The sequence below is a fragment of the Fukomys damarensis genome, unplaced genomic scaffold (assembly GCF_012274545.1).
Source record: "Fukomys damarensis isolate Sample0158 unplaced genomic scaffold, DMR_v1.0_HiC HiC_scaffold_39, whole genome shotgun sequence".
In the NCBI taxonomy this organism is placed as follows: Eukaryota; Metazoa; Chordata; class Mammalia; order Rodentia; family Bathyergidae; genus Fukomys; species Fukomys damarensis.
Window position 1 is genome coordinate 28,337,268 of NW_022900951.1, and position 25,681 is coordinate 28,362,948.

Here is a 25,681-nt window from a genome sequence, read left to right on the forward strand (position 1 = left end):
TCAGCCTCCCAAGGGCTGGGATTATAGGCATGTGCCACCACGCCCGGCCAAGTTTGGATTTCTTAGGGAGAGAAAAGTAAACCAAGCTGAGAAATTAATGATAGGATATATTTAAAATAATTGAAATAGTGCCTAATGTGTTTGGAACAGTAAATTTTATTGATTATTATTTTCTCAAAACATACTTAAAATGTGATCATTCAGAAAAATTACCTTAAAATACAGAGAAATCTTTAGTATTGCCCACCATTATAAATATACATTGTTTTCCACACTTTCTTATCTCTCATGTTATAATTATTGCTGTTATTCTTTCATTCAGTCTGGAAAATGGCATTTCATTTCAGAAGGGGAGATGAGAATAACTAAAGATAACATCTCTAAATTCAGGACTTTAGCAAAGCACTCCCCAATAGATATATTTTAATTTAGGGAAGAGACTATACCTTTTTCTGGGCAAATTTTTACCATTCTCAACACCGTTCACTTATATAAATGCAATCCTGACATTCTTTGCAGAGAAAAACTTTTACATGCTTCCATGAGAAAATAAAGTGCTTTGCACACTCATGCAAACAATGAGCATAAAAATGGAAAGAGTTGCTCTGTACAGATTAGCCTTTTTTAGAAAGATGTTTAATTTTTCAGTATAGAATTACACATCTTAGTGCTGGGCACATTTTTCCCAATTTTGGCTCTCACTTCTGATTTTCTCAATGTTTATGTGTGTGTGCTTATAACTGTGTGCACCGATGCATATGCAAACTCGTATTATTACACAAGAAGTGATGCTCCTGAGAATTTTAAAAGGATAACATGCCTCTGGATATTATGGGAACAGAAATGGATCACAGTTGGGCTTCATAGGATTGGTAGTCGATACTGAGTCTTACATGAAATAATCTGGAATATAAGGCATGATTACTAATCTATTATAATGTAATTTTTATCATGACACTCCTGGTTAAGAAGTATATTGCATAATTTTTACTGAGAGTAGGAATTCCTACTGCCAGATGTCCTTCAAAATATGAGGCCCTGAAAAAGATATAAGGATTTTGGCTTTAGGTGAGGGGAAAAGTTTATTCCTTAATGACCTCTGGGATTTAAGTCTTGAGCTGTAGCGGAAGCAGCACAGCTGTGTTACTTGGTATATTACTTCCATTGCAGGGAGCTCAGCTAGCCCCAAAGCTGAAAAGTTAGTACAGTAAACTAGCTAAGTCTCTAGGTAGCAGAAAATCATTCAAAGAATGTATTAGTATCCAATTGCTGCTGTAACAAATTCTCAAATATATATATATACATATATATATATACACACATATATATATGTATATATATATGTGTGTATATATATATGTGTATATATATATATATATATTATCTTATTGTTGAGTAGATGAAGGTCTGGTATGGATCTCATATGGGTAAATTCCATTGTCAGAAGGTATGTGATGCTTTCTGGAGAACCTATTTATTTGGCTTTTCAAGCTTACAAGACCTCCTTTATTCCTTGGCTTGTGGTCAGATTCCTCTATTTTCCAAGTGATCTACAGTGGGTGTACTCTTTCTAAAAAATCAGCACTCTGAATTACTCTCTTCCTCTCTCTTCCATCTCTAAAAATTCAGGTGGCTACAGAGCACCCATGCAGATAATCCATAATAGCCTCTCTGCTTTAAGGTCATCTATTTAACAACTTTAATTTTAGCCATGCCTTCTTTCTCCGTAACCATGCATAACACAACATACTCACATGTTCCAAGGATTAAGATAAAATCATCTCTAGGGAGCCATTATAATATGCACCACAAAGGAGTTTAAACTTGAAGATTTAAGAAAAGTCCTAGAAAGCACCCAGCTTTTACTTTAATCCGGATACAGTTGTCTTCTAGCATTCTAAAGCATTCAATATCTTTATGGATACACAAACCAGTTTCCGTAGTGTAGTGGTTATCACGTTCACCTCACAATATCTATAAGGACACAAGATATTCTTGTGAAATGGTTATTGTAGTTATTTTGACTCACTTGAAATGAATATTTTGATCTAATTGGTGGTACACGAGTTATTTTATTATTTGATTGATAGCTGGCACAGTAGTTCAAACAATTTTAAGAAATCTAGTTTTAAAGGAAAGTCAACATATTTCTCCTTTTTGTTTTGATTTAACTCTACTGAAGGAAACCACTACTGAATGGGAACTAAAAAAATAGTGTCTGACACAATGATAAATAATATTTGCATTAATTTCTTATATTTTCTAGCTTTGTTGGTGGCTGCATCAAAGTAATCTTTGTTACACATTATCTTGTACATGACATTTTAAAAAAGTATCCATATTTTTAACATGAGGCTTTAGATATTTTAATTACCTTTTAAAACTAAATTACTGTTAGATTCTTTAACATCACTAATTCAAAATATTTTTGAAAAAAATATAAGGTTATAGTTACTTATCTCAAGTTTTATTATAGTTTAAATATGTGGTCACCTATATTTTATCTAAAAAGCAATTTGTAATATTCATTTTCTACATTAAGGACATCATTCTTCACAAAAATCATTATCCATACATTCATAAATATATTTCATCTGTAAGTGTGTGTGCATGTGTGTGTGTGTGTGTGTGTGAGTGTGTGTGTGCATGCATCATTGTGTCTGTTACTGTGTATTGCAGCCAGGACCATTGCACCAAACTACATCCCCGGTTGGTTGGTTTTTCTGTCTTTTATTTATGAGACATGACCTTGCTAAGTTGTTGAGTTCCCTATGATGGGTCAAAACTTGCATTCATTCTGCCTCAGCCTCCCATAGTGCTAGTATTACAGACATGTGCTACCCTGTTCACCTTTGCTCTCTTATCATTGTGCATGCACAAAAGTAAAGTATATATTAATTGTGATTTGTCATCTATTGAGGCCAAATGAGATGGTCAAATTTTATCACAGAAATTACCAAAAGAATTTGCTAAAATTGTTATATACGTAGCAAGTACTCCAACAATTTTAATGTCTCTCATCAGTTTTAGTGCCATATATAGAACTGTCAAAAAGAACATAGAATTCTTCTGCCCAACAGAACCCTTTTTTCATTTTATAAAATGTGCTATTATTTTATTTCTTGATAAAGTTTGATACTTTATAGTCATCTGTTCCTTGAGAATGCATTTAATAATCAAATGGATTGTGGTAAGTTATTTAACATATTTTTAAGAATAGCTGGTTATTATAAGTGAAATCTTAGGTCTATTGTTTCATATTTCATGTTTTAATTTTAAAAGTCATTTTTCCTGTATTCCTATAGTTAAGAAATCAGACTTTCAAGAAGAGCTTTTCCTAGCTTAGGTAGATAGCAAACTAGCCAATTAGAAGAAAAATATGAAGTGAAACTCAAAGAACAATTTCATTACTGGGATACTGACCATGTAGTTGCTTTATAATGTTTTTCCTTGTATTAATCAGTTAATTTAGCCTAGCAGCCTGGTGGTAAATTTTATGCTCTGAATTTTTAATTTCTGTTCAGTCTTCATACATATTAATAACCTTACAATTTCTTATAATTTGCTAATTTGAAACACAAGTCTTAAACAATCATTTACTGTGCATTTACTACATAAACAGGCACTCGCTTAGGGTATGGAAATTCAGCTGTGAGGAAAAAAAGATCCCTATACATGAGGAACTCACCCCTGATTAGAGGCCTGGATAAGTCTCCAACCACTTATAACACAGCCATAAGCCTGTACTATGGTAGTAGAAACAACCTCCACTGGGATATGTCAGAATTCTTTCTTTCTTTAGAGTTGAAGAGATTCATATTGCACTGAATGTAATTGATACAATAAAAGTGAAGCATGAGAAGATTGATATTCTTCTTACTCAATATTTAATAGACAACATTAAATAAATAAATCTACAGAATGGATTTTGAAGACAAAAATCTATTTATTGAATATATTATTTTAGACTGTAATGATGTCATATTTGTGTATTATTATATGTAATTCAGATTATGCCTGCGTATTATAGACCCTAAGTAAATATTAACTATATAGTCAAATGAATAGAGTACCTTGTGTTATGCCTTTAACCCTACCTACCCCAGAATTCCTTTTACCTGCCTTTTACTTTTCAATGTGTCAATTCCTTTTCCTGCAGCCAAATTTTTGGCCTGTATCTGCCCTATTTGTTTTATTCCCTATCTCTATGCTTTGATAAGATGTGCGTATGATTTCATGTGTGTGCGCGCGCACACACACACACACACACGCACACGCACACGCACAGGCAATAAAGCATTATGGGTTACTTCACATCTCAAAGAGACCAGACTAGTTTAAATATGAAGAGGAAAACCTAAGATTTCAAGATACATATAAAATACATCTGAAATATCCTTGAAAGAAATACAATTGCATGTGCATGCTCTGCTATCTCTTTATTGCAGAAATACATGGAATTCTCAAAGGATGCCAAAATACCTAGGTCGATATCTTACTCCTCTCCATATTCACATGACCTCCAAGATGACAAAGAAATGTATTATTGTCATTTGTTTAATCCTAACTCTTTATATATATTAAATAATGCAAGAATTTTAAGATACATCAATTTTGAATAAATTCTCCTGAAAATTATGAAATGATTATTTCCTAAGGTAGGCTAAATACAAAAAAGATAATTTACCAAACTATACCATCTGTGTACAGTTAGTAATGTAAAAGCTAGGCGGTGAGGATGGAATTCAGTGGGAGAGTACGAGCACAGCATGCACGAGGCTGGGTTCAATCCCCAACGCCAAATAATAAAAAGAAAACAAGATTATTTTTCATATATGCATTGGATATTGTGGATTAAGTATTATTAGAATACCAGAGGAAAACCAGACCTCAAAGTCGGTATGTATAACATGATATAACACAAAGAAAATTTAAACAAATGACAAAGAATTGTTTAAACACATACTTAGGAACAGATAAACATGCTATTCTGACATGGTTAAATCTACAAAGCATGCAATCTTTCTGGGGATCTTTCGTGAAAGGCAGAGTGAAAGGACCATTTCAGACAGTGGGAACAGGGAGTTCTAAGGCACTGAAATGAGTAAGCATGAGTTGGCCTAATTGTGCATAAGAAGGAATGGGAGAACAGCCTGAAAGGGAGTAGGGCTGGCACTTAACAAACTCTTCCTGTGTGGTCCTGGAACAAGATGTGAATGACTGGAACTAGAGTGGTGGTTCTGAATATAAAGAAGTATGATTGATTTTTTTGATATATCCCAAAAGTATAAACAGTAAGGCAGCATGAAGGGTTGAAATTTTAGAAAGATGGGGATTAGAGAATAGAAGCTAATTAGTACACGTTGCTTTGAGCATTTGAGTGAGCTGAGGATGTTACACTTATTGATAGAGAGAAAACTGGGGTAGAGGTTAGCTGTTTGAGGAGCTTTGTGTAAATGATCATTTGCTTGAGAAACATAAGATAGTCAAACAGAATATTGTGCAATTATTTCATCACATTTTACATTCAGATATAATTTACATTAAAATTACATTTGAAACAATCTTTTGAGTAAATACATTACAAGCAATTCTTCTACTTCATTTTATCAATGTTTAAAGCTATAATTTACCAGTTTAAAGTAACTTAAAAGAAATTATTTATTTTTCCAAAGATTCCTAATCCAAACCTTTGATGTCAATGGTGATATAGTTGAATCATGCGGAGGGGGGAGAAGTACGGTGAACTCATCCATGTGTTTAGAGGTAAATTAAATCATTTTTAAATTAGCTCAGGATGGTCTCAACCACTAAAGAGCAGAAGGCTAACAAAACAACTGTTTGTACTAAATTGTTTTCTGGATTTTATAAGTAGAGTCCTCCCTTATATGTTTTATTAGCAATATATGTTACCTTTATGGAGAAGTAGCTTTTCTGTAGCTCTCAAAAAGGTTAAGAACCTGAAGTGTATTACAGACCATTTTTTCTTGTAAATGTTGCCTTAAAGTAGTTGAAAGAGCTTTTTCTAGCATTAGGGATGATTAACTGTACTATATTTAACTTTTAAAAATGGAGTGCTCAGACCTGTTTTGGGAGCTGTGCACATATATAAAATTATAATAACTTCACACGAGTTGGCTCATGTGTCAGTCCCTATGAATGACTTTAAACATGCAATGAAAAAGAAAAACTCAGCTTTTCATTAATCCAATACAAACTGTCACTAAAAGACATATGACAGGTTGACATACGGATTGACAAATCCCAGCCAAATGGATTGCAATTAAACCAACCCACTTGTGGTAATGAATATCACAAATGGTGAAGTTACCATCATTTGCATATTTTAAATGAATTTATGTAATCATAAAGTTCTACTCTGAAAGCAGTAATTTTACTGCCATTTTAAAAAGTTTTTCCTTTTTTCTTTATTTTCGTAGTTAGCGTTGGAATTATCTCTAGAGTAAGGAGTTTTTATCAGCTGTGTGAGTGAAAGATATTTTCACTAGCTGAAATTAAATCCCAGATAAAAAGGAACAATGATAGTAATCGGGATCAAGTTAAGACGGGATACAATAAAAAGGAAAACAAAACTAACTAACCGATCACAGCAAGGACCCCCTGTGCAAACATGTGGACAACACTTCGGTGGACTCGGTGTTTTGTCATACAGAAGTCTGTAAGTAATGAACAAAAAATGAAATGGAGGAAGGAACGGAGAGAAAGAAAGGGAGGGAGAGAGGAAGGGGGGAGGACAAAGAGAGAGCCAGAAAGAGGGAGGGAGGAGGGAAACAAGCACTATAGCTAGAGAGAACCGTGCGTACTGCAGATAAGGGCAGATAAGGGGAGTTCTTTAGTCCTCCGGAGAATGTTGGCCAGTCTTACATGACAGCTATTCTATTTCTATTTTATTTAGTGAATAAACCATTTTTAATTAACAACAGGGCCGTTATCAATAAGCAATGTTCCAGTAATCAAAGATTTGATCAGCAGTCTTAGTCGCGTCTTAAAAGAGAAAATACCAGAGGTATGAGGTTTTAGCCTTTAAAAAGGGCATATTTTATGGAAACAATTGTTCTGTTCTCTCACTTTTACCTTAGCTTTACTATATTGCCATGTGATAAGCTTTTAAAGATTGCTGGTGTCAGGGTCCCATCTCAGACAAATGAAATACTCAGAATATCAGCTCTAACCACAATGTTTCCATAAAGCTCCTTTAGGCAGTTGTATTGGACAGGGCTGTTAGGAATAAGATGGATTTGAAGAAGATATAAACCTGAATTTGATTCAAATTAAACAGATTCTAGCTCAGTTATCCATTGGCTATGTGAACTGGGTTTTAATAAAGCTCACCAAAACTCTCAGTTTTTCCATTTTTAAAATCAAGATAAACTGCACTGGAATTACTGTGTTCAAGAAAGAAGATAAAATATATACTACCTAGAACATGGTCTCTCTATATAAATTTTCTCTCTTTTTCTTAACCAGAAAGAATTTTGTAAATTCCAGTTTTTTCTACTCTTGATGTCAGAGAAAAATCTTTTCTGAGGAAATGTGTTCTTCAATTTGAGGCAAATATTTATTCAGCAATTCTAAAATAATATATCACAAGAGTGATATTGCATGACAACTGATATTTTCTAAAAAGTAAAAACAAGTCCCAGCCACCCTCTTTAATTTTAATAAATCACCAAATTCTCAATAGATGTAATATTTTTCTCATCGGTCAAACTCACTTCACATGACCCATTAACCTCATAAATTCTTCACAAAATGATAAATCTAAGACTATAACTTATTATTTAATTGTCACTTTGTACAGTTACTGGTCTCCTAAAAAGTTTAAATCCTATCACTATGAATATTGAATTGCCTTGTTATAAGAATTAAATGGCATATGCCAAAATTCCAGTTCTTTATTATTTTTCCAAGTATTACTTTTAAACCAATACCTTTTTACCAATTTCATTTTTTAGCTTTAAATAAGCCATGCATTTTTATACAAATTACATAACTGGAAAATGTATGTACTAATTCATTTATAAGTTCTATGCTATCTCTTATAATAGCTTATCAGACAAGGTTAATTCCATTTTGAGGATAGTGCAAAGAATACAATATTCCAAATACCAGAAAATTATGCCTCACTTTTGAACATTACCATTGACTTAATTAAAACCATTTCAGAATTTTAAAGCTATTTATGGCATTTTTTATCATTTTCTATTATTATTTAAATATTCAAAATGGTTTTGCTTAAAGAGCACCTTTTTGTGATTAAAAAAAAACTAGTCATGTAGTTTAGAACACCTTAACAGCTTAAACTCTTTACTAATTTATGTATTTCTTTATAGCTCAGTTTTATGAAAATCAATTACAAAAGATGAAAACTTGAATTTTCTGATATACTTTCCTCAGTGGTCTTATGAACTCCTTGATGATGTAACGGGGTACATCATTCAGAAAATATTTATTACATATCATTCAGCTTTAGAAAATTTGGCTACATTTAAAGAGTTTATTGATATTCTGAAATGTATTAAAATCATTCCTTTTTACCATATACACCTAGCACATTATTTTTCTCCACTTTAAAAAAATTTGTAAAAATTGGCAGTTAGTTCAGAAGAAATTCCCATTTGTATAGGCAAGAATTTTATTCAAATGCTCTAAACAAAATTTTTAATAGAACCTCATCTAATCAGCTCCTAGATTGAATAAACTGGCGAATTTTCAGCAAGTCAAGCTGTAGCAGATCATAAAAGAATATGAAAGGCTAGTAAAAAATATAAAAGTAAAGTATAGTGTTTGAATTGAGGCCATGCAGACATACAGATGTATGTTATGTTTTGTAGGTCCCCTCGCTGTCTAAGTGGCTGGATTTGGAAGAGTTATATCCATTTATTTCAGTCACTCATACAACTAAAATGGATAAGCAGGACAAAAATAGCTTCAAAGTAGTTTCAGTCACTTTAGTAGTGATTTGTTCAAATTGCTCTGAAAATATTGTTTTGTGCTGCATTTGAACTGGAAATAATATAGTCGACAAGACATCAAAAATAGACACTAGATGTGTATTTTACTATTCCTGTTTCTTTCTCCTTTCTTTTCTCTCTACTTTTCTCTTCTCCTCCTTCCTGACCCACCTTCTCCAGACTTCAGGGAAATATGAGTTAACATATCTATTTATTTTTATTTCTGTTGTGGAAAGCAATTTAGGCATCCTCATTAGAAAATAGGAGATTGTTACATTAATATCTCAATGTTAATATAGTCATTTGTATCACCATATTAATAGAATATACCTAGCCTCATTTTTATATTAATACTATCTTATTCGCATATTTTGCCCAAGTAGACTGGTTTTATTTATTTATTTTGCTATATGTCACTTTCATGTACAAAATACTACTGCATTTTCCCTTAACTATTTATTTTCTTTGTTAGCAATGATGGATTTAGGGATACCCCCAGATACGATGGTACAGTTTTCTCGAACTTGAATGTATTAAAACAGCAGTGGGTAATCACAGCTAATTATGCCATCTTTGTGGCTATGCATAAGTGAAGTGTAAAAAAATGAAATCCAGGATAAAAGTTAAAACTGCCAAGGATATTCTAATAAGTATGTTTGCTCCAATAATATACAGGCAAGAAATATCAATCACATTTATCTGGATGTCCACAGAAGCCATCAATTTTTTTAAGCCTCCTTTATGTGTCCATGCTAGCCTCTTCTCTAAGCAATGCTAAAGTATATATTTAAATTATTTGACACAGTATTTTCTGAAATTTGTCCTAAACATACATTAGGCAAATGAGATGGTAACACTAAAATTACTAATGTACTTTTTTCCTTTGACAATGTAATAATGTCATCTCTAATTTGTTCATTTCAACTGTGATTCATTAAAGTTCACAAATAAATATTTTCGTTATTACATTTAACACTATTAAATGATATAATTTGGTTCAAATAATCAAATTTTAATGTTTCTCTAAAAAAGAAACCCTAGAAAAAGTGATCTCCTGCTGATACAATAGGAACATTATTTTGATAGTGCCATATCTGTCTAAGGAGAAGATGATATTTTTCTATTTTCCATAGCAGAATAACTAGGCTAAGAATTGTTCTGAGAAATTCAGTGCTTTGGTTTAGATAATAGCTAGTAATATCTGTAATGACTCTGCAAGAGATAATGATATAAATTAATCATACAAAATGGTAAAAAGCAATACATATTATCTGTAGGTTACTTTGTCATCAAAAAACGAAATGGTCATTTTTATTCACACATATATTGTGAAAATTTTAATATATGTAAAAAAGAGCATTTGGATAGCAGAGAATTTGGCTCCAATACATCTTGATTTTTGTTATATACTATTCCAGTTAAAATACTACAAACAGGAAGAATGGCAATATATTCCATCTTCACTACATTTCCTGAAAACAAATATTCTACAATCATTCTATAAAAATCAATCTAAGTCATATCAAATGAATGTTCATATTCATAAATGTCTGGTTATTTTAATCAATAGCAATCATTCTGAATTCTTATAGTGTAACTATTTCAATTTTAACTTGCATAAACTACTTAATATTTCTTGTCATTCTGTTATCAAAATATGATGACTGTAACAAAGATGAGTAAAAATGAAAATGGCCCTTTCTCATATCAAACTCAAAATAAGGAACTTTGGAGATATTCTTCTGTTTTATAGAAAATGTTATATAGTTTTCCTTGATTGTTGTAAAAGATTAAAAACCTGCACACATGCAAAGTTGAGCCTGAAACCATTCGCTTCAGTGGCAAAACTTTCCAATAGACATAGCTAATTCTTGGAAAATAAGCCTCTAAAAACAACTCAGAGTGATGCAGGGATTAGCCAAGCAGAAAATGGAATCTGTGTCACCATCCTCACGAAGTCAAAATTAAGTGGATTAAAACCAGACTCTAATTGGTTTGTAAATGTCATCTTGAGGGTACAAAAATTCCTCCTAAGTTCTTGTGTTCTTTTGTTATAGTTGTTGTTGCTAGGAAAATTTAACTGCCATCATTCATTTTTCATTCGAAAGTTTCTCTGGTAAATAAGTAAGGACATTTCCATATCAGATGGAATATTACAAATGGAAATGGCTTTCTGCAATAATGTGCAAAAGGCATCTAAAACAAGCTCAGTGTTTTAGCCCTGGATTTTTTTTTTTATTCCTTTACAGAGAGCATCTTCACTTTGTTATTCACAAGGAAAAGCTGACAAAGCACTCTCTTAATATAGAGACTTGTTTATGGATTGCTAAACAAACCAATTTGTTTGAAAGTTAAGGAAGCAGACAATGTATACATAACCTACAATTCATGTACAATGTGTATCTTATAGAGAAATCATGATATGAAAGGAATTGTCTGATTCACAATAGAACATATTTCCAAGGACATAAACCTTTTATATGTGTGAGAATAAAGATGAATAAATTATTAAATCATTTTACCTTCAATATTCTTATTTTTGCATATGTTAACATTTAAACACACTAGAAACAGCTTCTGAAATTGCTTATGCTAATGCTCACTACTACTTATTTTAAAAGGCAATTCCACTTAAAATAAAACCTCAGGTCTCAAAACACCAGTTAAGGCCAAACAAAGCATTTCAAAATCTATGTAAGCAACATAAGAGAACCTCCACTGTTTCAATGACTTTTAAATTTATAAATCAAATCAATCAATAAAGCATATGCTTAAAATTCTGAAACTTTTATTTAGCAGATATTAGCTTCTATCTGCCAATAATATTAATATTCCCAATCATAAAACACAGTGTTCCATTAACTTCCTTAGGGACACATAGGTATGAGAGGAAAATGCTTTGAAGAATAGCTGACATGGTGATGCATAAGATAAGGAGCCAATGCTTGCTTAAATTAAAATAAGAAACTTTCAATGGCAATTACTAAGCAGGGTATGAAAGCAGTCCATGTATTGCCCCTGTTAGATACACTGAAGAGAGTGCTCAAAATATGTGATGCTAAGAGATAGTATTTCGTCTTTTGTGAATAATAAATCAGAGAATTAAAATGTCTGTATTTACTTTGCAATCATCGTGGATATAATTATTTGAAAAATACTGTGCAATAAATTTTTAAATTGATGTAATCAGTCCATTTAAAGTGTACAATATAATGACATTCACTGTTGGAAATGTGTACCTTTGCATAATCTATCTTGGTTCGTATTTTTCCCCATCTTCCTGCCCTCCCTCAACTCCTCCCTCCCTCCCTATCTACAAAGATTTTGTTTCCACTATTTTTCATTTTCTCATATTAATTCCATTCCCTCCTTTCATTTCCCCTACCCGTCCCAGATCCCCTTCCACTTTATCCCTCTTCTTCCTAGTTCACATTATCTATTATACCCTTTTTGTAGCTAAATGGATGCACATTGAGGCCATACTCTTAAGTGATATAAATAGGACACACGTGTAAATACCGAATAGTTTCTCTAGTATGAGAAACTGAAAGTGTAAATAAAGACTAAAAGGTATACTAGATAATGTGCAATAAATTTTAATGTATATTTGGATTTTGTTCCAACAGGCTAGCAAAAATGACAGCTATCTTAAAATTTAAATAGGATTTATACTGAATCTTCACCTTATTGACAGTCATAATAAACTTTAATAACACTTTTTAAGAGACACATCGCTCTTTAAATTGGAATGGAGTCCATAAATAGGAAAGGTTTCAGATCTAAGATTTTATCAGCCAAATAAAACTATAGCCACTGCTTGTATGTATATTAATCAACCCATATTTCACATCATATTTGGTTGACTTTAAATCGCTCAAACTTGAGATTTTGCCATAGTTTTCCTAAAGCCTACACAATGTACATTTCATTATATACTCTCTGTGTAGAAGTATATGTAGAGTTAGGTGTATCAGGTTTTTATTTTATAAAATATATTATTCATGTAATCCATTTTTTAATTTATCTGTTCACCTGTCTACTTTCTGATTATGACATGTATATCCATCTAAGGTACACCTATTCTGTTGATTCAAAAGGGGTCAGATATTTCAAAAGCCATATTATCTATTGACTTTTTTTAGTTATTAAGGATTTATTCTAGTGCCTTCTGCATGCTAGACAAATATTTATGAGTTGGCCACACCCCCAGCCTGAAAAACATATTTTAAACACACTCTTATTGTTCTTTGAGAGGTTAGGGCATACAAGTACACACAAAAATAACCAGGGCAGGGCCAGGGATTAAGTTCAGTGGCTCCACCCCCTGCCTTGCAAGTGCAAGGACCTGAGTTCGATCCCCGGTATAAAAAAAACAACAACAACAACAACAAAAAAAAACAATGCATATACCTCAGATAATGGAAACTAATCAACACATGATAATTTCATGGAAAACAAAAGCATTAGTAGGCTTATCCTTCAAATTCATAGTTTAAAGAACTTATCCTCAGTTTTTGGAATCCATATTTTCACTACAACTATTTGGTGCCCAACTGGAGTGAGAGAAAAACCCCATAAACCAGCAACCAGAATCAATAGTGAGGTACAGTTCACCTATGCTGCAAAATGAGGATGTACAGTTAAAACAATTTCTTGTATGGAGCTACAAAATGAGGAAGAAGGGTAGTTGATTATTTGCAAAAGCAGCAAGAAGGAGTTAAAGGAGTTAGTTATCAGCCTTGCATTATCCAAAGGAGAAGAAATATTTCTTATGAACTTAACCCCCCAATTTCACATTTGTCTTGTATAAGTATATTTGCTTATCAATAGCAAGAACAGATGCCTCTCAACTTACGTCAAGGTTAAATCAGAACAAATCCATCAGAAGTTTAAAAATAATGGCACTGAAATAATGATACTGTGGCTCAGCTTATATCTCAGTGACAGAATGTTTGCCTAGCATGTGTAATGCTCTGGGCTTCAGCCCCAACATCACAAAAAATGTATTTCCTACTCCTAACCAATCAAATATCCTACACAGTATATCACAGAATATGGACTGTTTCCCTGACTCATGATAGTGTGGATGACCGGGAGCTATGTCTCACTAGTGCTGCCCAATATTACAAGAGAGGAACAGAAAATATGTCAGTAACCCAGGAGAAATGTCACAATTAAAAATTTAGATTGTACTATCTACAGAACACATCTTGTTTTTGCATCATTTTAAACTTGAAAAAAATACATGTGCAACCAGCAGAGGCTGGGGATTATCTTCATATTGGTCAATTAGATATGAGTATTCTCTTGCTTATGGTAAATATCTGACATAAAATAATTGAATTTTTATTCTGATTGTATATCATTTTTTGAGATCATTTATAGTTAATTCCTCCCTTTCCCAATACGGATCTTCTAGATGAAATGACACAGTCCGGTTACTGGGTTTGCGGCACTGAAGACTAGACTCTGGTTGATCATAAGTTTACTCACAAAAGACTATCTTCTAAGTCATTTTTTTTTCTTTTTTTTTTCTTTTTTTTTTTTTTTTTGGTTTTTTTGAGAGACTCACTATGTAGTTGAGACTGATCTGGAACTCACTATGTAGCCCGGGCTGGTCTCGAACTCACAGCGATCCTCCTGCCTCAGCCTCCCGAGTGCTGGGATTACAGGCTTGCGTCATCAAGCCCAGCTTTCTTCTTCTAAGTCATTTCTGAGTCGTTCCGAATAGATCATACAACCAGCACTTAAGGATCTCTTATTCTGGGATTGGTTCAATATTCCAGAGCCTATGTAATAACCTGCTTCTCTTATATCACAATTTCTACCCAAATATCAGCTTCTGTTGTATTGCAGATATCAGTTCCACTAAGTGTTTCTCAGACATCTACTTTTAGAGTGCGGGGATCCTCAGCAAAGTGAGAAAGGATTGTAATTTCATGTAAATTGACCTACCAAAAAGTTTCTCATAGTTAGAAGAAAAGAGGTGAGGATGCCATTTTTTATCTAATCCACGTGTCTAGAAAGTTGAACTATTTACCACGAGTGATAAGGATAATAATTAAATAATAGTAATATAATACAAATATAAATATAGTGCTTCCTGTCAACTTAAGAAGCAGAAAATGAATCAGAATTAAATGGAGGACCTCCCCAGAGTGAGAAAGTATAACAGAAGCAGTGCCAGGAATAGATTTCCTGATTTAAATAGTAAGCCACAGTGCCTTTCACTGAGTATATGAATGAAATTGGCAGGAGTAACTAACTAATTAATAATAGGTGGTTAATCTATGAAATCTCTTGGTAGAATAAGCAAAACATAAACATTTTATAATTATTTGGAGTCAGTGTATTCAAAATGCAGTTATGCTCCATCCATAAAGCACATTCTAAAGACTTTCGTTTGGTTTGGCTTTTGCATAAAATTTTGTACTTCAGCACTAGGTTTTCATAGTTGAAGAATTCAAATGAAATGGGGACAATCTATGATATAAGAAGACAAAATACATTAAGTATACTTAGAATACAGGAATACATAAGATACACCTTTTCCTATTTTGTGATTGGCACGTGTTTATGTCATTTCTCAGACAAAGTAACAAACCATTCTAAAAATAACGGTAACCCAGAAATATACCAACCTTCAGGATCGAGTAGTTTCTCTATACCTAATTGACGTTTGGCGACATTGAATGCGTGTTCCAGTCGTTGTGTGGCTGACTGCTGGCAAACCACACTATTCCAATCAAACAGATCTGGCCTGAAATAAATACATACATAAACAAATAGAAATATATGTCAATCTGGAGTGTGCCGTGAGATACACTTCAATTCTGAATTCTGATTGATAAACAAGTTCCACAGTCTCTTAAGTATTGAACATTTTCTTAAAAAACATTTCTTATTAAAAAAAATTGCAAATATAATTGAGAATAACTGAGACATAGTACACTATAAAGATGTTTAATTTTACTCATCAGCTGAACATAAGTAAACCTGGAATAGTATAAAAATGCCAAAGAAAATAAAGAATTGGTTATATTCTATCCAATAATAAAAATGAGTCAATGTCATCCAATCTCAAAGATTTGAAAACCCGCATTTACAGGTAACCCCGTTTAAAAAACCTATACTGTATTTCTCCCCTTAGCACCAGACTAGATTCACCTGCATACTCAGTAGCTCCACTTATCCAGAAGTCTCAAGTGTCCATCACATTCCTCAAACTCCACTTATTTCACTTAAAGTTTCCCCTTCCTGAATAATTAACAAATTCAAATTTGCACTTGTCAGAGGGAAACCTTTTTCATCATCCTTTCTGCCTCTGTCTCTCTCCCATAGTTGAAACTGCACCCCGAATGTGAGTACTTCTCACTATCCCCACTGCCACCATGACAGTCCCAACTACCATTGCACAATAGGAATCACAACTCTACCTTTATAACCGCTCCTCTTTCTCCCACTTTTGCCCTTGTTAATCTATTCTCAGCAGAGCTTGCAGGATGATCTGCTGAAATGTTTAATCCTATTCTTATTCTAAAATCCCTATTACAGAGGAAGTAACAATCAGAAATTGTACAGTGATTTGCAAAGCTCAACATAGTCTGGCTCCTCCGACTATAATTATCTGATTTTATTTTTTGCCTCATTCCTCATATTCCACAAACAAGGGAGAGAGAATCCTGTATTTGCTGTTCTTTCTGCCTGAAATTCTTTTCTCCAGACATTAACACACTCACCCTTCCGCTTCTTTTTGGTGTTCACTCAAAAATCACATCTCTGATGTGAATTCTGCTGAAATTTCAGGGTCAAAACCAGTCTTACCACATTCATTTCTTTCCTCTTGACTACTTTATATTATTCTGATTAATACTGTTATTTACAAAATCATACAAATTAACTGATTGTATCTCTTTGTCTCTGACATTAGAATGGAAATATGGACTTTTTGCCACATTTGTACACTACTAGAAACTCTGCTTGACATTTAGTAGGGGCTCAGTAAATATTTGTCAACTCCATGAGAACATAAATGAACATATACTGTGTAAATAACATTCTATTTGATAATACAAAAAAACACAAGGGACTATAAGAGGCAGTTGTTATCCTATGGTAATTAAAATTTCAGTGGGGAGGAAAATAGATATACCATAATAAGTTAACCGGAAGAATTACCTATAATTAGATTCGAGGTATTCTAAAATCTGAAGAGGTCAAGAAAGTTATTGGAGTCTTAAAAGTTGACTTGTGCTTGGATTAAGAAAGGTATTCGAGAAGAAAATTTAAGTTGTGAATGTTACAGAATCAAAGGAAACAGCAGAATATTGTTAAGTAATCACATCCTACTCAAAGCCCGGACTTGGGCCAGGGATTTAGCACAGTTGTGCTGTGGCCTGCCTCACAATCTCGAGAGCCAGATTTCCATCCCCAGAACCAAAAAAAAAAAAAAAAAAAAAAAAACTATTAGGAGAGTCTAAGTATCAAGTGGTGAGAGACACGATTAGGAAGAAGGACTGGGATGAGTATACATCAGACATTAGCTGTTAAAAATCACCAGTTATCCGCACAACATTGATTATCATTAGTAAAACGATTCTCCATTATCTTTGGATCACAGACATCTTTGAGAGGTGATGAAAGGTATGAACTTTTACCGAGACAAATACCGATCCATATTGCAAATAGAATTAAATGTAGTTTTAGGGTACATGGATTGGTTCATGGGCTCCTACACAAAACCTCAGGTTGACACAATTTTTCTCATTTTGTAGGTTCTTTTCACTGGCTCTTTAAATTTAATAGAATCCCATTTGTTGGTTTTTGTGCAACAGGGTATCGTAACTTGTGATATGATTTCTTGTCTAATTGGGGTTCTGCTTGGGAAATTCTTGCCTCTTCCTTTGTTTTCACCAAGATTTTTTCCAGCAGATTTAGTATTCCTGCATTTATATCTAGGTCTTTGATTCATTTTTATTTGATTTTTAGTATAGACTGAGATATTTGGAAGTAGATTCACTATTCCTCATGTGTTTAACCGTTTTTCCTTAGCCCATTTGTTAGAGAGGGTCTCTCTCCTGCACAAGTTACTGGCTCATTTGTTAAAACTCAGATGGCTGAAGGTGAATGTGGTTATTCATACACGCTCTGTTCTCTTTCATTCGTTATAATGTATGCTTTTGGGCCAGTTAACTCCTGTTTTTATTACTGTAGTGTTGTAGTCTAATTTGACTTTGTGGATTGTAACACTTTCTCTTTTGCTCTTGTTGCTAAGAATTGCTTTGGCTATTCTGGGGTTCTTCTGAAGCCATATAAATTTCTGATTTTTTTCCAGTTCTGTGAAAAAAAATGCTGTTGGTATTTTGATTGAAACTGCATTAAATCTAAATATTCTTTTGGTAATATGGCCATTTTGATGACATCGTTTCTGCCTAGGAACAGAGGGTATCTGTCCATTTTCTAATGTCTTCTTCATCTCATTTTTAAAGAGCCCTATAGTTTTCATTTAATATTTTTTTCACTTCTTTGGTTGGGTTAAATCCTAAGTATTTAATGTCTTTAAAGCTATGGTGAATGGCATTGTTTTCCTAATTTATTTTCTCAGCAAGATCGTTGTTGGTGTACAGCAACACTATTGATTAGTTGTTTTGATTTTTTATCCTAGCACTTAACTGTATTTATTATCTCTAAGAAGCTTCTGCTGTATTGTTTTGGATTTTTAATGTGAAAGACCTTGTCCTCTGAAAACAAGGGTAGTTTAACTTCTTTCCTATTTAAATCCTTTCCTTTTATTTCTCTTGCCCAATGGCCTTGACTAAAGTTGTGAGTACTGCATTGAATGGGGGGGGTAAGAGAGGACATCTTTGTCTTGCTCGTAATATCTAAAAAATATAAAAAACTCAAAAAACAGCCTGTACTATAAATAACAGATGCAACAAAAATGGGCTATTAATATAAACAGACACTTTGAAAAAGCTAAAGAATGGTATGAAAAATGTTCACCATTTTTATCCATCAGAAAATTGCAAATCTAAACAACATTCAGATTCCATCCTACTCCAGTAAGAGCAGCTATTGTCAACTGCTCATAAAACAATAAATACTGGTGAAGTTGTCGGGAAAATAGACACTTCTACATGACAGAAGGAATGTAAAATAGTATAACCACTATGAAACTCAATATGGAGAAACCTCAAAATTAAAAATATAAATTTCATTTCACCCAGCCACACCATTTCAGAGTATCTTCCCAAAACACTTAAAATCATATTACACTGAAACGTACATTTCCATATTTATAGTAGCATAATCCACAATAGCTAAATTATGGAAGTGTCCTTATCAGCAGATGAATGAATAAAGAAAACATAATATATATTTGAAATGGAGCACTACTCAGCCATAAACAAGGATAAAGTTGAGTCATTTGTAAGGAAATGGGTATATCTTAAGACCATATTGTTAAGTGATGTAAATCAGACACAGAAAGTTGAATATTGCCTGGTTTCACTAAGATGAAAAACCCCAAAATGCAAAAAAAGCGCAAAATAAAAGATAGGTGATATTTGGAAACACGGAGGTAGACTTTGTGGAAATGGTAAAGTGACCTAGGGATGGAAGTGGAGGGTAGGGTAAGGTGGAGAAGTAAAAATGAGAGCGAGAAAAAAAAAGAATTCAGGCTATGCAAGCAAAGAGGTGCAAGGCTGGACTAATTTTAAAGATCATAATTCAAAAGGAAAGTACAAATTTTTTCTCACTTGTTTTTCATTTCCTCTCTTCTTCTTAAATTGCTCCTACCCTAATTAATATATAGAAATTTTGTACACTTACAGGTAATCTAATCCAATCTAACCCCTTATATTTACTGAAAATTATGCCAAATAGTTAAAAAAAATCTTTTGGAACCTAAAACATTTATAAATTTGGAAAATACCCATAGTAATGAAAAGAATAAAATAAATAAAAATTACATTTTTTACTATTTGGGGGAGTTTTAACTTCATTATATGTAACCTATACACCATTTTATTTCCCTATATCTAGGCAGTGAGAGTGGAAAAGAACCTATTTGCAAAGCTATGGAAACTGTTTTCTAACTTTTGGTGCGATACACAAGGTTAAATGAATATGATGAGAAAACAGAAATGCTTCCTAATCCTAATCTTTCCCCCACTTTCCCTTTCCCTTCACCTCGGCCCCTGACCACCTGACGATGCAGTTAAGTGATCTAAGTCTAATAATTTGTTTTAGCTTTGGACTTCTCATTCATTATTTTTTAAAAAATATAAACTAAATCTTTATTAGTACATTTTGGATATACAATACAGTTACATTCATCATTGGTATCTTGTACCTTTACATGACAGGTCTTGGTTCCCACCCATGTTTATAGCAGCACAGTTTGTCATAGCTAAAACTTGGAAACAGCCCAATTAGCCATCAACGAGAGACTGGAGAAAGATGTGTTTTTTTTATAAAATGGAGTACTACTCAGCCATAAAGAACAAGAAACTGTAGACATTTATAGCTAAGTGGTGGCACATTGAGGACATACTCTTAAGTGAAATAAATAGGACATACATATGTAAATACCGTGTAGTTTCTCTGGTGTGATGAACTAAAAGTGTGATAAGGATCAAAACGTACAACTGATATTTTGTACTAGGAAGAAAAGGTCTAAAATTATTGGGCAAATGGAAGGGGTAGGGGAAAGGTGAAAATGGACGAGAAAAATAAGAGAAAAGGAAAAAATGGAAACTAATTTTCTCTATATAGGGAAGTGGGGAGGGGAGAGAGGCTAGGAGAATGGGGAAACATGAGAACTTGTCATTTATTTTTTTCCAGTGCTTTTTATTAGTGCACATTTTTAGTACATAATGATTATACTCCGTGTTGTGAGTTGGTATATGTACATACACATTTTCATTCTTGTCCCTCCCTGTCCCTCCATCTCTTGATCCCCTTCCCTTTTGCCAAAGATCTATCTTCTTTTTCCTTATTATCTATGTTTTATTTTCCTCTTCATTTATATTTTGGGTTTCTCATGTAAGAGAAACTATAATATTTAAGGTTGGTATCGTCCTGAAAGAATTAAAAATATCATACCAATGTGATTTATGTTTATAGCAGCATACTTTGTAGTAACTAAATCTTGAAAACAGCTGAGATACCCATCAACAGATAAATGGATAAAAAATATGGACTTTATAAATAATGGAGTACTACTCTGCCATGAAGATAAACATAAGACATGCACCTTAAGACCATATCTTAAGTGAAATAAAACACAAAAACTTAAACATGTCATTGTTTCTCTCATGCGAGAAAACCAAAGTGTAAAGAAGAAGCAAAGTGGAGGACATCAGAAAGAAAGACAAATATGTTTAAATGGGAAAGGGAACAAGGGAGGAAGGAGGAGGAATGAACGGAAAGGGAAAGGGAACAAAAAAAAGAGAATGGAAGGAAACAGTGAAATCAGGGCATTTGTACCTGGGGAGGGAAAAAGGGTTGAAAGGAGGGGGAATGGAAAAAAATAGGAATTATGGTACATTATGTACAGATACAAATTCCCTATGATGAATGTGATCATCATGTATGGTAAGAATGTACTGATAAAATGAAATTTAAAAAGAAAACAAATTCAATCCACCTATCCCTGTATGTTGCCCTGAGTATCAACCCAGGGCCTCACAAACCCTAGACAATAGCACTAAGTGCATTAATTAATCTAATTGGCTAATTAATTTAAATCATTAACATTTATTTGTTAAATAATGTTTTAAATATTTCTGATTATCTTTTTTTTTTACTGTTTTCATTTTTCTTCCTTGCTTCCTTCTTTCTTTGGTATTGTGGATTGAATCTACGTTCTCTGTGCTGAGCTACATCCCCAGCTCAGTTTTTGTTTGTTTGTTTTTGATAGGGTGACTAAGCTTCCCAGGCAGGCCTTGAAATTTTCATCTTCCTTCCTCATCCTCCCGCACTACTAGTATTACAGGCTTCTCTCACTCCATCTTGGAAAATATCTCTGATTTTTAAATGCGCAAAAGTTACAAAACTATCCAGTCATAGAGGAAAGCCATGGAGCTTTGAGTGCTAATCTGGGCCTCAGTTCCAAACAGAACATGTAGCCAAGGGTCACCTGATTTTAAATGAAGCGATTTCATAACTTTGAGATTTCAAACCTTGAGTCTACCAGGTATTAGCCAAATGGTCTTAGCTTAATTATATAATTCTCTGTGCCTCAGTTTCCTAAACTGTACTATGGAGATAAAGGTGATATCTATATCAAGAACTATTTAGGATAATTCAGTTAAAATGATGCCTACAAAATAGTAATTATTTGCAAATACTAGCTTTTATTACTATGTTCTAAGGCTACCTATATATAATAGTAATATGTTTTCAATTTGCAGACCCAAGCCAAAAACAGTTATCTTTAAAGAACAAATATAAAACTATTGCTCATATTTAGGAAAGAATAACAAAATAATAAAATGGGAAGTGGAGAAAAGGGAAGAATGTAAGGATAAGTGTGATGCTTTCCATACACTTACTATCAGATAGTCAATAGTACTTTTTGAACTGGATGAAAATTTTCTTCAAAAGAGCTAGTTTGATGTCATTTAAAGTTAAAGAGAAAACATAGGAAAATGATTACACTTTTAGGAAATGGATGGTGGTGAGAGGTAATAACCTATAGACTTAATGTTAAGGAACAGATGTATATAGTGTCAAAATTCATTTCAGCAGAAAATAAATATATATAATACATACTACTATCGCCATCAGAAAGAAAGTAGAGCTAGCTGACAGAGGCTGAGTCGAAGGGCAAAATGTGAAGGAGAAGAATGGGGGTCCAGAGGCATATTTTGTTTCTTTTCTTCCTTTCCTCGCATTGCTAACATTTGATTTTTTAAAAAGGTGTATTTACTATGGCGATAAAATAATGAATTGGGAAGATCATTTGATCTCGATTTTAAAATTATAACAACATTATCTGCATATTTGGGTTTTCCTATAAAAATACAATCTGGATTCCTTTCAAATCCATTTTGTTGCACTTTGTGCTTTAACACAAAACTTTCAATTTCCAAGGCCCTTTGCCAATCTTCGGGCTCTATGTTAAGCATGACCCTTTGTTACATAAGGCTTAGTCACTCAAATATCAAAATCAAGACACCTCATGACATCCCTAAGCATACCAATGACAATCACCTTGGAACAAAAATTTCACCCATGTTTTTATTAAGATAAACAATATGAACAGCTGTCAGAGACAAAGAGTCCGATGATTCATGAAAGAACATTAAACAACTGTGGAGAACCTCTTGAAACGTAACTATGTAATGGATAAAGCGATAGTTACTGATGATTCATTCAGTACAAAAGAGGAGAATATATAATGAAGATATTTTGAGAAAAAAGAGGGTCAGGGACAGGGCAGTCTGACTGTGTACACTGTATCACCTGCAAATATATTCAGTCATCATAAAATGAAATATTAACAAATGTAGTGTGTTCACATGCTTGCAGGATTCAAGTCTCCTACTTGAAGAAAAAATGCTAAAGAGCCAACAATGACTGCGTGACCTGATCCTCAATATTTTTGTTCATCTGCAAATGTGTACATGAAGAACAAGATCAATACTCTCTCAGGCCCTTCCGGTGAAACATGTGGCTGCATAAATGAGTCCTGAATTGTGATTAAGAATGAACGGTTCTATTCCTTCTCACTTGACTATATTGAAGCTGTGGAAATATTTTCTGTCCCGAAAGAAAAAAATTTGGAAACCCTGCTTAAATTGCTGATTAGATGTGAGTCTGCCTCCTTTCTTTCTGAAACCAAGTTGTTGGTCATTCACCGGGAATTCCTGGCTGGGAGTGGTTAATTAAACCTAGCCAGAGTAGGACCCCTAACAAAGACACTGTGTTTGCCTTTGTTTTGAGTTTTACCATGACAAAAATTTTGCACTCTGAGATTTTTTTTAGGAGCAAGATTGGCATAAGAAATGGTAGCTGCGGGGGTGGGGTGGGGTGGAGGTGGGGGGGATCAAAGTGAGAAAAGATAATCAGCTCTGAATATCTGGGAAGGTGTTCTCTCTGCAGTGGCATTTTCAACTTTGTTAATTAAACAATGTATTTGACTTGAGCTGGGCAAATGAGCCAACGGTAATGATAACACTAAAGTACATAACCCTTAGAACAAATAAATACATATACATGCATAGTATTAAATCTACTATATATAAATGTATTATAATTGTATGTTATATATTATATATAGATGTATATTTCCAACTTTTTTGCTTTTTCTTGAGCTCTTATTATTTTGTTTAATAAATTCATTATACAAAGAAGCAAGCAACTGTTTTGTTATCTTAGGCAATATAATGTCTTATGGAATATGGTTAAAAATATTTGGTTCTTTATAAAGAAACACAGTGTGACTCTCCCTTGCTTTATAGTGATTGGTTTGCTGTTCCAGAGCAATTTTTCATTTGCTATTCTGAGCACTGAGTCATACAACTCATTGTATTTTGTTCTTTGCCTCGGTTGCTAAGATGCTCAGAGCCTCTTTTAATCCTGAAACAGAATAAAATATACAGGGACTAATAGTAATTGCTATCTAAATTCATATATCATAAAACAAATATTTCTCTTCATTAATTTTTTATCTAATGATGGTAACTAATTTTACTACAACTACTAGCATGAAACTTGGAACCTTTTTTTAGGCACATATAAATATTTTGTTTCTACAAAGAGACCATTCTCATTCTCAGTAAAGTTAGAATAAAACCTGTAGGTTCTAGAGTCTCAATCTCAAATATTTCGATCATCTCCCTCCACCATAACTGATTTAATGCTCCACTAAATTTAACATTCAACAACTAAGTGATGCATCATATAAAAAGTGGGAGAATATTTTTAATAAGTCCATTTCAATGGATGGTTAAATCAATGTGGTCAACATATATAACATGTGGCGTATCAAGAAATGATCTGGAAGAACAATATTTGTGTATAAATGACTACTTATAAAATTACTGAGCATCTCAGTACCATCCTTACCTGTGACTATGGATGAGAGCATTCAAGGCCAGGCCATCAGACCAGCAGGTGGTGAAGTTTATGACATTAACTTGTGGATAATTACGAGTTGATTGTCGGACCCAGCTCAAGAGAATCTTTTCACTGTTGGTTTGTTGCAATCCAGCCATGATATTTTTCATTACATTTTTTACCTACATGTGTAAAGAAATTTTTTTGTAAGAAACACATTCCCTGAAGAACTCTGCAAACTTTAATGTCAATATCATTAATTTTTAGTAATAAATCATGACAACTTTAGAGCTAATTTGCAATAGATTTTACCAAGGCCCAAAACTGTTCTAATTGGTTAGGAAATTATTCTAACAGGTTGGAGCATATCTCCAATACAATTATTATTACTCTTGAATTTAGCCGTATTAAACTATAACTTTACTATTGTAAGAATTGCTCTTCTAGTTTTCAATGGCTAGGTTATAGAAGAGAAGGTACAGAACATTATAGACTTACTGTCACTCAATAACAAGATCAATCAGTGAACTTTTATATAGCAAGAATAGCACAGTTGGTAAGAAAATACTTATTTGAAAGATTAGGCTCAGATATAGTCTTTGCTCTTAACTAATTGTGTTATTGGGCAACTTAATCATTTT

General features: G+C 33.2%; 1 protein-coding gene across 6 annotated transcripts in view; it reads right to left on the reverse strand.

Annotated features, from left to right (window-relative positions):
* Nucleotides 1–25,681, reverse strand: part of Dmd (dystrophin) — a 2,130,457-nt gene that overhangs the window by 1,620,521 nt on the left and 484,255 nt on the right. For all 6 annotated transcript variants that reach the window (XM_033760401.1, XM_033760400.1, XM_033760399.1 and 3 more), the window contains exons 6-7: nucleotides 25,050–25,222; nucleotides 15,617–15,735 (exon numbers count right to left, since the gene is read on the reverse strand). In XM_033760401.1, the coding sequence (XP_033616292.1) occupies nucleotides 15,617–15,735; nucleotides 25,050–25,222 (292 nt within the window). The remainder of the gene's footprint in view (nucleotides 1–15,616; nucleotides 15,736–25,049; nucleotides 25,223–25,681) is intronic.